Below are 12883 nucleotides of genomic sequence, written 5' to 3' on the forward strand. Positions count from 1 at the left end.
ACCGACACCCATGATGGGGCAAAGGCCATGCTCCCAGAAAACTCTTCCCCTTAAAAAGAGATAACAGTAGGATTCAGTAAAATGAAAGGAGTCAAAGGACTAAGGTTATTTCACCCACAATAACTAAATTCCATCACTTTTATTGCTGTTGGAGGGAACTCTAAAAATGGGTGGAGAAACTTTCTCCCACTCTTCAGATATATAAAATTCTGGATTCATCTTTTAACGTGTAACCATGCCTATTTCACATTGAAAGTTACCTAATGACATGACATGAGTTGATGTTCTTTATATTTGGACTCATATTGGAAACTTGACTTTATTGGGTGAGGAATTTTTATCCTCCGCTATTCGCTGTTCGAACAGCACAGTGCTGTCCCTTCACATGGGACGTGAAATAACGACTTAATCTCCCTTGGGTAGTGTGTTCGGGCAAGGAGGTTAAGTCGTCATTTCACCTCCATGTGAGGGGACAGCAGGTGTTGTTCAGGCAGCAGACAACAGAGAATAATGATCCTTTAGGTGAGACAACATGCATTTGGATCCTCTATCACCGAGCTACCCTGTCCTGTCGTGCTGTGTAGACACAATAAGGTGAGAAATGACCAACTTACCCTTGCCCGAGCTCCTTACCCCAAGTGGGGTAAGGCGGTCATTTCCCACCTTGATGTGTCTGCGTAGCACGGCAGGACTGGGCAGCTCGGCAGTAGAGGATCTGGATCCAAGACAACATACCTTGGTATAATAAGATCCAGCTCATCTACAGCGTGGGGGTGCACTAGAAGATGTTTAACACACCATCAAGTGTCGACACGTTGCCTGGGTGCCATTCGAACGATCACGGATAGATGAAGCATAGGTGAGTGTGGTGCACATACGATGGAGAGAAGGATTTCATAATTTTGAAATCCTCATTTCCAGCTTGATCCATGTCCGTTTGAATAGCACCCAGGCCACATGTCGATGCCTAGTGCCACATCGAACATCTTCCAGTACACCCCCCGCAGTAGAAGAGATCGGATCATGTCCTTGTATAAGTACATGATTTGCGCTCGCCATAGAGGAGCCTAATTGCTTGTTATAATGCCAATTTTAGTATTCCATATAGACAGATCATTGTGACTGTGCACAGATTCCTCCGTATATGTCACTCTACACGGGAAAGCTCTCCCATTAAATTCTTAAGACACCACAAAATGGAGGTTTTGGTGATTATTACAAACGCTTTGGACCTCAAAGTTAAATTTTTTTTTTTCTGAACTCTGAAGTCGGATTTTCAATTAAAAAATTAATCACGAATTAGGTAATCTCCTGACGCGTGTGTGCTCGTCTGCGCTACTGCGTTTTACCGGAAAAAAGGGGTCTGTGGGACTGCGACTCTGTGTCACTGTTTTTTGGAAAAAACGAAGAAACAAGAAAAGGGCAAAAGAAAATTACTACTACCACGGAGACTTTGAGTGACTATTACAGTTCTTTGCCAGCCAAGCCCGCGTGGATAGTAGCACCAAGAAGTTCATTTGGAGAGGTTATTAGCCGATTTTCTATCTTCGTTAACGAAATTACAGAACCTGTAACTCTGAAGCTAATTGTCCACTATCAAGTCGAATTAGCGAGGTTGGAGTTAAGGCTGCATCGACTATTTAACCTCTCACATCTCTCACCATCTCTGCGGGTGAAGAGACTGTTTTTTTGCATCTTTGAAGAGATCGGAAGAAATTCTATATATTTTTTTTAATGAGATGCTGGTCTTTTCGAGATTCGATCTGTGAGTTTTCTCTTTGCCTTTTTGTTTCTCTTTTTTTCCCCCTTTGTTGACTTCTCATGAACTTATCAGGGTTTTCAGTTACATGAAAACTTGGGGCCAATTTGTTACTGTTTCATTCTGGACGATGGAAAATCAATAATTTAGGTCTCAGCGGCAAAGAACTCGGGAGACTTGTAACTGAAGTAATAGCTTAGTTTCTGCTATATCAATGTGTTCTTGTTGATCTTCATGGACAAATTGAGGCTTTTTTTTTTTTTTTATATGATGTGGGCTGATCTCAAGAATCATCTTATACGGTACCATTTTATGTCCCGTAGAATTCCGGGGGGGGGGGGGGGGTTCAGAAGCCTGGTTAATCATTCTTGAAGTTTATTTGATGTTTGTTATACTTATCCTTTAAATTATTTAACAGGTTATGTGAGAGCTGATTGTAATGATGTCAAGACCAATGGTACTTGTTTTTCTGCTGCTGATACTCATCATCACATCCCAGTTTGAGTGGAAACAGCAACTGGTCAATGAACTTGACACAAGTCCAAGTATTTCCCAGAAGCAGCAGCAGACTTCAAAGAGGGAAGAAATTATAAAAGAAAAGGTAAGTTTTTAGTTTCTTTGTCACTACTGTCAATTGGGTCTGTTTACTGATTTTCTTGGCTTTGTTTAAACTGTCTCTGAATTTTGGGTGTTACAAATCGGTCACTTAAAAGATGAATACCTGTAGGAAATTTTTTTTCTGGCGCAGATACGGATTTAAATGGAAAAAATCTGGAACTAGATAATACCTTTTCATTTGGTTGAGGATCAAGCTTCACCACTTGTGCATCTGTGCTTTCTAAAATAATTATTTAATGAAATTCCCTGTGGTCCTTTCTTTTACTTTCCCGTGGGACATGATTGAATTTTGCATACTCTTCTTGAGATAATGTTCATTTTTTACTGGGCTTAGTTGCCAATATATTTTGTAAACCAGACAGCTATTGTCAAGGCACCATCTAGCAGTCCATAGTTGCATTTTGGCATGGTCTAACTAAGTACACACTTTTGATACCTACACTTGCAATTAAGTGGCTATCCTCTGTTGTTCTTTATAGCTAACATGGATGTGTGTTACATTATGTCATTTTGATTTGGAATGTGGGAGCACAAACTACTATGATTTGATTAATTCACTAGATTTTTTATATTTTCATACCTATAGTCTGTTGCAACCTAGTGGTCACTGATTTGAGTCAGGAAACAGCCTCTCTGCAAAGTGGGGTAAGGGTGCGTACATTATGACCATCCCCAGACCCTGCAGTGGCGGGAGCCTCGTGCACTGGGTAGGCCCTTTTTTTACCCGTGATGGTATGTGTGTTACACTATATAAAAGAGTGTCCCAGTGCATGAGACTCCCACTACTACAGGATCTGGGAGAAGCAAATATACTCAGCTTACCACTTGCTTCATAGGAGAGGCTGTTTCCAAGTTTTGAACCCACAGGCCACAACCAACAGTTTGCAATAGCGCAACTTAACCGTTAAGCCAAGGCTTGCCCACTATTTGTGTTATACTATATGAAACATGTTTTCTCTTTGCTTTTCTTCTTTTTTTTTTTTTTGGATAGAAATGTCAATTATATTAGTTGGTAATGTTAAATTGACTAAAAGTAACAAGGATATGGTTGTGATTTGGAGATTTTGGGGGTTTCTCACCAACATATGAATAAGCTTTTCCCTCAAATTTAATGTACAATATTCTAGATTGAATAAGCAAAGTTTGGCCTGTTGGGATACCTGGGGGGCATTGCCCCAGTAGCTTCACAGGCCTACAACTACTTGAATTTCGAGGCATTTTCAACACTTTAAACATTTGAACTTGACATTACAGTTTAGATTCACTGGAACGGAGCTTCTTAGACCAAGTTTTCTAGAAGTTTTATTTTGGTTCAATTAAAAGAAGAAAAATGTGATTAGATATGGAGTTAGCATGTTTGGGTGTTTTTACAGAATCATAATTCTTTTATTGTCTGTTATCAAGCTAGCTTGAAAATGCTACATGGTCCATGATTACTTGAATGAAAGGTTGTAGAACTGGTTGAAAACATCAAATCTTCTTAAGAATTATTTGGTTAGCTCCTCGGAGATGGTTTTGGTTGAATTTTGGTGCTTCATGAAGGACTTTTGAGTTCAATGTTTTTGGGCTTGGAGTTGTGGCATATTTGGTAGGGGTGCATTGCAAGACAGTCTAAAGACCAATTTACACAGGCCCACATGGTGGTGGACAGGACTAAAGGTGAAGGTTTCTGATTGGGCAGCTGCAGATGACATGTTTAGAGATGCTTCCGTGAGCCAGATTTTTATGGACTGGTGTACATTGATACTTTCAGAGGAGAGACAAGGTGGTGCTTCTGTGGAACATCTCCCTCCCTCCCAAGAAAAAAAAGCTAAACCTTGATGGATGTTCACTTTGGAATCCGGAGCCTTCTTGGATTTGAGAAGTAATCGTATTAAGCTTCGGTGATGGGGTTGGTGCATATTCAGGTCCTATCCTGGAGGGCAATTCCAATAAAGAGTGGCCTATCATTGAAAGTGGGCTGGGATATGGTCTGAATAAAGGCTTTGATCATGTTCTAACAGAAGGGGTTATTGTGAATGCTATTAGCTGAATGGTTGATGAGCCTATGGAGACAATGCGATATTCTCTGCTTGTTTAGAAGGATTTGTAATTTTGCATTCCGTTTGAATTGCTCGTTCCAATGGATATGCTTCACTTCCCTGTATGCATTGAAACAGTTCCCTCATTTTCTTAAAGGTGCAAGGTGTGGTGCTTCTGTTGTGCAACTAGTGGCATATTTGCTTTGAGAGGGAGGGGGTGTTTGTGTGTGTGTGGGCTTAGTTATGGATAGGGTGTTGCCATAGTTGTTAAGGTGTCGCCTAGGCATCCAGCCGCCCTTTGCTGGAAAGTTGTCTTGGTTTTTATCCCTCTGCCGCCTTGGGTTGCCTAGCTGCCTTGACAAGTACCATGGTACTAAATCTCGTTTCGTTTCGGTGTTTCGGTTTGACAGAAGTTTCCGAGATACTGAAATTTTGTCGAAATATGGTATTTTTCTGTGGGTGTAAAATGCCAAAAATGACCGAGATTTCCGAAATTTTCAAAACGAGATGACCGAAATTACCGAGATTTTCGAAATTTCACCGAAATTTCCGAAATATTGCATTATTTCATATCGGATTTGCGTTTCGTTTCGGACAGGTCGAGATACTCGAAATATTCAATATCTCGACCGAAATTTCGCGAGTTTTAGTACTATGTTGACAACTATGGGTGGTGCATCTTGGTTGTGTTCCTGGCTTGTGCATGCATGGGTGTGGTCTGTATGCGAGACTCCTTTGTTTCTGGAATTGGGACAATTGCTAGGATTACAAAGTGTTAACTCAATGACATTTTCCTTTTTCTCTTCCCCTATGGATGTTTATCTTTGCTTTTGTAAAAATTCAAAAGGCTTTATATCCTTCTTGAGGAATAGTGGTGCCTATTTTTTCTCTTGTGGCAAGCACTGTCTACATATGCTGGGTACATGCGTTAAGCTAATTGTCTGTGCTAACAGATGCATTCCGGGCAATCATGCTGATGTAAATCGGCCGTCTAAAACCAGCCACAGGTGTAGGGATTCCTCCCTACACCAGCAGTAGTTTAGGTGTAGGGATTTCCCCTACACCAGCACTAAATCGTGGGATTAGGTTTAGAGTTTATTTAATTTTTACTTGTCTTTTTTTTTGAGTTCTATTTAGAGCTGTAATCCTTGTTGGGATTTAGCTTTGAATCCTAGTTGGGAATGCTAGTTTTAGTTTGAATTCTAGTTCTACTTTGAGTCCTAGTTTGAGTTTGATTTTAGTTTCTATGTTCAGCCATTGTGGCTATAAATATAGTTGTAATTGCTTAGTTGAGCCCACGATTGAATGAATACAAAGATTGTTTTTGAGCATTGCAGAATCATGAGATAGCTACTTAATTCCCATCCCCCTTCTACTGAACTCTTCAACAACCCCCACCTTTGCCCTACTTGATCACTTGAAGCCACTTTCTACTTGCTGGACATTCTCTGCAACAGTTCCAGGACATTTTCAAGCTGCTGTTCAAGAAGTTCTTCAACAACAGTAAGTTGAATCCTTCCCAACTTCAATTCTTCTTCTAATCCAATAATTCACCAAACCCTAGCATTCCCCCCATCTCTAAACCAAGGTTTAATATTTCGCGATATATCGGTATCTCGGGCCTACCGAGATATCCGAAATATCATGAAATATTCCCGAAATATTGCATTTTTTCTGCAATATTTTGGGGGTCCATCTCGGGGGTTAGTTAGCCATATTTAGGCCTGAAACTTCATGGACACCCTTATTTAAGATAAATAAACACATTTAAACCATAAAATTGCAAAAACATGAATTGAAATTGGTGTTTTGGGCTTGCACCCTTGATTGACATACGGTCGCCGACCCTAATGTATAAACCTTGGTTAAATACATATTGGTTAGGCAGTTAAAGTCTTAAAGACATAAAAGAAATGTAAACAAACTAATTAAAACTCATAAGACATAATTCATAATCATATTCTCATAGACTCCATAATACATTAATAGTCAATAACTCAAAAGTCAAAACTCAATAGCTCAAATGCTTAAAGCCTTAAAGGCAATACAGAAAGTGTCAGAGTCACAACTTCACAAGTTCACAAATTACAACTTATAAGTTACAAATGCTAATAATAGTTGCTGTGCCTCCCTGGATCAATCCCACTCATACCCCGCTGGAGTCGACGTCCATTGTTCTCTGTTTGAAGGACATATGTGGACCACGGTATAGAATCGGAGAAGAAACGAGTGTAGTCATCCACAAGTGTCATGTAAATGGAGTCATCAACATATTGTAGATATTCAATCCTAGGATATAAATTAGGGTTACCAATCGATCTAGTCCGTGAAGAAGATGATCCACTGTGATATGATGTCGGTGCCGGCGCAAGAGGCGTTGGCATTGGCTGCATATATGGCTGGTGAGGTTGGTAGCTAGTCCTGCTAGGGTATGCAAAGATGTTATCTACAAAAGATGATCCAGTATGTCCCTGGGACTGGGACTGGTAGTCATAGTCCCCTACCCCAGTAAACTGCCCATATGATGATGATCCATATCCATATCCATATCCATATCCACCGTAAGGTTGTGATGCACCATAATCCGATGCCAATGGAGTGGTATGTGCGTCAAAAGATGGGGCACGCCAATGTCCAGTCGGTCCTCCCTCCCTATCACCCATACTCAAACCACCAACAGAGCTAGATAGGTCATCAATGTCCACGTGATCAGGTTGCAACTGTGTTTGTCGACCCCTACGCTTCCTGCTGTATGGTTGTAGGGGGTGTCCTGAGGGTAGAGGTGCGGGGGCATGTGCTCCGTGGTCCGTATCTTGTGTGGCATGATCAAACTGTGTCTCTCTAGTGAATCAGAGTGGCTCTACAGGCGCCGTATCTTGGCCTACCACATAATGCTCTTGCATGCCGTTAAATTCTTTACCAGCATCACCACCACTAGCATCACCACCACCAGCATCACCATCACCACCATCATCATTATTTGAGGACTTGGACCAGTCTTCACCATCAGCAATATTGCCACCAGTGGGCTAGAATGGTATGGGTGAGGCTTCCCGTGTATGTATCTGACCCTCATCAGCCATATACTCATCCACAGCAGCACCAATCTCAGAAGCTATCATGGGGTCGGGCCTACCTCCCTCCTCATCCAACACTGGCTCACCTCTACCCCTCACCTAATCCACAATAGGGTTCTCATCGTCTGAGTCAACTTGAAAGATGTCAGCGAGATCAATAGTGCCCCTCTGTCCTTCATGTCCCATGAGTATGTGTTGCAGTTTCAGCCTCAAGTTGTAGTGCACATACACCATGTTAGATAAACGTTGAGACCCCAATCTGTTGCGCCTCTTGGAGTGGATGAGTGCAAAGGTACTCCAGTTCCTCTCACAACCAGATGAAGAACATGTTTGGGCAAGGACTTTAATTGCTATTCTTCTTAAGTTCTCAACCGATTCCCCATACAACACCCACCATTCAGCTGCATTACAAGTTTACAACAAAAAAGACATGTGTCAAATGTTGTTTTAACTTTCAAATTTCAATACATATGTAATTTAAAACTTAAAAGAATTACCAGATCACCACGTGCTTTGCCAGATCGCAGCCTTCGCCCAAAGCTTCCCAATGCATCCCTAAATACCTTGATCTACACCCATGTGGAAAATTAGTAAGTACTTCTTCACTACTTGTTTGAAAGCAGCAATAAGTTGAGTTTCCAAATGAATTGTAAGACTCACATCAGTGTTGCAAATTGCTTGTAGTGCACCATCTGGCTCCAACTTCTTCACTACTTGTTTCACAGCATCAATAAGTTGAGTTTCCAACCCAAGCCTATTGTTATATTGATACTTAGGGTTCAAGTAGTATGCTGAAATATGACATATAGAATAGAGGTATTGTCAAATGCATAGGTAATTAGTAAATAATAATACTATGAATTAGTAAATATAAAACAAATTTACTCACCAGCCTTATGCAGTGGATGCATAAGTTGATTCTCCCAGCGAGCATTGATGATATCTAAGAAATGTTTGCTACTGCGAGGAACCACACTGTAGACACTATCTTTCATCAAGTCTATTGTAGCATATAGGACTGGCATGGTTGGGCCCTTCAGAGCGGAGTTAGCAACATGTAGAACTCTAACTACTGCCTCCAAAACTTTCACCACTTTGCTTAGTTTGGTCCAGAAGTCCTCAGATGACATCGTTGTTTGTGCTTCCCTCTCACTTGCAGTCTTGGAACCCATCCATCCGAACCACTCCTCAGAAGCAAACATACTTCTCAGCCCGGCCTTTTTTGTCTCAATGCTTTTGAGGGCAATGTAGTTGGTGGCAAATCTTGTGATGCTAGGCCTAACCAAGTCACCCCCACATTTTTCCCTCAATAGATTGTTTGCATAGGAGTGGTTGTATACAAAGTTGGTGACTTGTCTTGCACTTTCAACCACAGTCTTCACCAACTTTAACTTTCCCATATCCTTTAGCATTAAGTCAATGCAATGGGCTGCACAAGGAGTCCAGAAGAGCCGGTATTTACTATTATTCATCATCTTCTCACCGGCCAGCTTGAAGTTGCTTCCATTGTCCGTTACAATCTGGACAACATTCTCAATACCCACATCTTTTTCCACTACTTCCTTTAACAATCTGTAAATATATTTTCCATCCTTTTATCTCTTTGGATGCATCCACAGATTTGAGGAACACTGTCCTCCCATCACAATAAACCATGAAATTGATGATGTACTTTCTTGTAGGCCCAGTCCATCCATCTGCCATTATAATCACCCCATATGTCTCCCACATACTCCTCATCTCACTAATGTACTCATCAATCTCACTCTTTTGTTGAGGTAGATAAACATTCATTACCTCATATGGGGTGGGGCCCTTGAATCTTGGGCTAGCCTCTGTAATGGTATCTATCATGGTATCATAATAGGGGCCTTGTGCAGTGTTTGCTGGGATGGTATGGTATAGCATCCACTTAGTTATTGATTCTTTAACCAATCCCTTCATCCCCTTCCATGCTCCTTTGATTCTGGGTTGACTGCTTCCTTTCTTCTTATGCAATTTAGGATCAGATACTGATGGTGGTACTGGTATTGGTAGAGGTGTTGGGGCTGCCTTCACACTTTGTGATCTTCTAAAAGGATTAAAAGATTTAGAACCTCCAGAATCGCCAGCTCCTCCACTACCCCCTACTCTCTGTCTCTGCTGATCATCTTGAAAACTTACTCTATTCCTTGAAACAGTCCGCCTAAAATCCCTAGCCTCCTCTGTTGTTTGTATGTCATCAGGTACTGCAATGTCCTCATCATCATCATGGCATCATCTTCCTCCTCCCATCGAACTCCTCACTGTATCCTCAAGTTGTTCTCTTATCCTCTGTTTGTCAGCCTTCCTCTTCTTCTTTCCCCTCAAACTATCACCAATCTCCCTAGCTACTTCAGTAGGGACCATATGACAACCTACAACATCTTTTGATCCTCCAGTCAGATGTTGTTTAAGTCTACTGGACCCACCTCCCATAAATTGTATGTGACAATAGTTACATATAGATTTTCTCTTATCCCCATCAATGGGAGTGCCATGTAACCATGCAATGTCACCCCTATGCTGGTTGGCTGGTCTCTCTTGTTCCCTCTGTTCTCTTCTTTCCCTCTGCCCCCTTTGTTGACTACTTTCCCCCACCTTTTGCTTGCCCTTCGCACGTTGTGTATCACGATCCGCCATAATGATACTTGTTTATTGCAATGTAAGTAACATAAATGATTAAAAAACTTAATGTAGATGTACTTCAATTGACACTTTTAGATCACTAATATACTTGTATAGTTATTTAATATTTTTCCCCGAACCCTTATCTTTTTCACATAATTAAAAACAATTTTTTATATATAATGTTAATATAAGTATTGACCTAACACAACAAAACCAAAAATTAGTAAACATAATATACATGTAATGCATTTCAAAACATGAAGAAATAACTTTCATATTTTTTCATTATTTTTTAAACTTAAAACTCATATTTTTCCTTATTTATTTCTGTTTTTTTTAATTTTTTATATATTTTTCTTAATTTTTGAAAATTAAAATAATTATTTAAGAGCAGAAAAATAAATCCGACACCGTGAAGCCGTAGATCGGCCATTGGTGTCTAACATATATTTAATTCATTACCATCTAAGTCATATTACCCCTAATTATTTTCTATTTTAGTTGTAGAAAAATGAATTTTTAAAACCAGGAAAAAAAAAAAAAGTACATATGGAAAAAAAATTTCGACACTGTGAGGCTGTAGATCGGCCTTCGGTGTCTAACATATATTAATATCATCAACATCCAACAACATTTGTACAAAGTATTTTAAAAAAAAAAAGTTTTAGAGAAATAGAATTTACCTTAAATAGTGGAAAAAGGCTTGGATGATGAGCTTAGATGACCCTCCGATGAGTTTTCGGTGATAATGCGTCGAAACTATGAATATCAATGCTTGGAGAGTAGAAGAAAATCAAGAAGAAGAGAAGAAATGAGGAGAAGAGGAGGAAAAATGAGTTCTGTAGACCGAGACCAACGAAATATGGTTCTTATCCATAGTGTCACGTGATCTGTTAAGTGAAAATGGAGTTTTTTTCAATATCTCGCGATATATCGAGAATTTACTGAGATATCTCGATATCTCATGAAATATCGACCGAATATGTAACTTTTTCATTTCGGTTGGACATCTCGTCTCGGATAGGTCGAAATTACCGAAATATGGCGAAATTTCGCCGATATTTCGCGAAATTTTAAACCTTGCTCTACACATCATCCACAAATCCTAGAACCTCCACAGACCAAACCAGCCATCAAAATCCACCCAAACTTGGATCGAATATTCCTCACTCCCATTGGGAAAGTCGATTCTGGTTGTAGCTGTAACAGACCATTCTAAACCCTAGATTCTCTCACTTCCCACTTTTCCAAAACCCGAAACCCTATCTCTAGCTTGATGCCAATTCAATTCGGCACACTTTCCCCCCCATTAAAACTTAACATAACCTTCATTGATAGACTCCCCTTCATCAACTTAGCCTAACCCTACCATCAAACCCTAGGTTCCTTCAAACCCTAATCTTAATTTGACCAAATTCCCAATTTTGGCCTACCCGATTTACTAGTTCATAGCAGATGCTGGTTATTGGCTCCTAGTTGGATTACCTACCAATCTAGGACTACATTACATGCTAGGTGGATGTTGAAGTGGTTTTAATGTATTGAAGTGGGCCTCTTAAGTGGCACAGATCATAGAGGAAGGAAATGGTCTGGTTCATCATTGAGCCAAATTTTGACCCAAACCAGGCCATGTCGTTTTGTAACTTCTCATTACTTATTTTTATATGGGAGTTTTAGATAGATTAGCTGCATAGGGTTTTGTTTAAGATTAGTTTCCTAGTTTGTTTAGTTTCCTAATGTATTTTTTTTATTTTTAAAACATGCTTGTAATATGATGGAGATTAGAGAATGAATATGTAGTTTTAGTATTGAATGCACCTGCTTGGCCTTTGAGGCAGCCGGTTGGCTGTGGTGTGCTATTCTTCTTTCCCTCTTCTTTGTCCTTCCTATTCTTTTTCTTTCTTCTTCCTTGTTCTGTTTCTGGGCGATAGTAACAACACTATACATAGTGGGCGAGCCTTGACGCAATGGTTAAGTTGTGCTATTGTAACCTGTTGGTTGCGGGTTCGAAACTTGGAAACAGCCTCTCTTGCGAATTAGGAGGCAAGGCTGCGTACGTTTGCCCCTTTCAGACCCTGCAGTAGTGGGAGGTGCACTGGGATGCTCTTTTTTTTTTTTAGGACGACCCAATTTGCACAGTTTGGGAACATCAGACTTCCGCTTCCTAAACTGGAAGTTTCAAAATGAAACTCAGTTCTGGTTCCTTGCTTCTTAATCCTTGTCATCTGTGTTTGGTATTAATGGGAAACAAGAGAGTGGGGGGGATTACAGACCTTATCCTACAGTTTCATAGGATTTGGAGTCAAGGGAAGAAAGTTCAATTAACTTCTGGTGTCCTATGGTTTCTTCCCTGCTTAACGTGAGGAGGAAAAAGACTTGGTGACAGAATTTTATTTGTCACAATATGCTATCCCCAATACCCCTATCCTTTATTAATTCAGTCCCTATCCATATTTAATATTATTGCCTAGTTTGCCCCTGATCAATAAATACTAATTTCTTATTAATCCCTTCCCTTTCACCTGCCTTAGTAGCCTTTTATATTTCTGGTTATATACCAAACTGCCATTCCCTTTTAAAATTCGGAGTCTTGTTGATTGGGTGGGTCCGTAAGCAATCCGAACCGGGTTTTTCAAACCCCGGATTGTATCATTTGGTATCAGAACCCAACCTAGCCATGGAACCCTATATTTTGAGACCAGAGTTCGTTTTCCCATTGCTATTTTATTCGTCGAAGAAGGGGCAAAGAAAAGATTTCG

At 40.2% G+C, this 12883-nt stretch overlaps 1 protein-coding gene across 3 annotated transcripts in view; it reads left to right on the forward strand.

The window, feature by feature from the left end:
* Positions 1–1491: 1491 nt before the first annotated feature.
* Positions 1492–12883, forward strand: part of LOC122645373 — a 32675-nt gene continuing 21283 nt past the window's right edge. The window contains exons 1-2 of one of the 3 annotated variants that reach the window (XM_043838684.1): positions 1492–1765; positions 2178–2360. In XM_043838684.1, the coding sequence (XP_043694619.1) occupies positions 2199–2360 (162 nt within the window). In that variant the 5' untranslated portion in view covers positions 1492–1765; positions 2178–2198. Of the gene's footprint in view, positions 1766–2033; positions 2062–2177; positions 2361–12883 lie in introns of those variants that run through there. The other 2 variants (XM_043838688.1, XM_043838693.1) reach the window with 2 other exon arrangements.

Source organism: Telopea speciosissima, chromosome 1, assembly GCF_018873765.1.
Source record: "Telopea speciosissima isolate NSW1024214 ecotype Mountain lineage chromosome 1, Tspe_v1, whole genome shotgun sequence".
In the NCBI taxonomy this organism is placed as follows: Eukaryota; Viridiplantae; Streptophyta; class Magnoliopsida; order Proteales; family Proteaceae; genus Telopea; species Telopea speciosissima.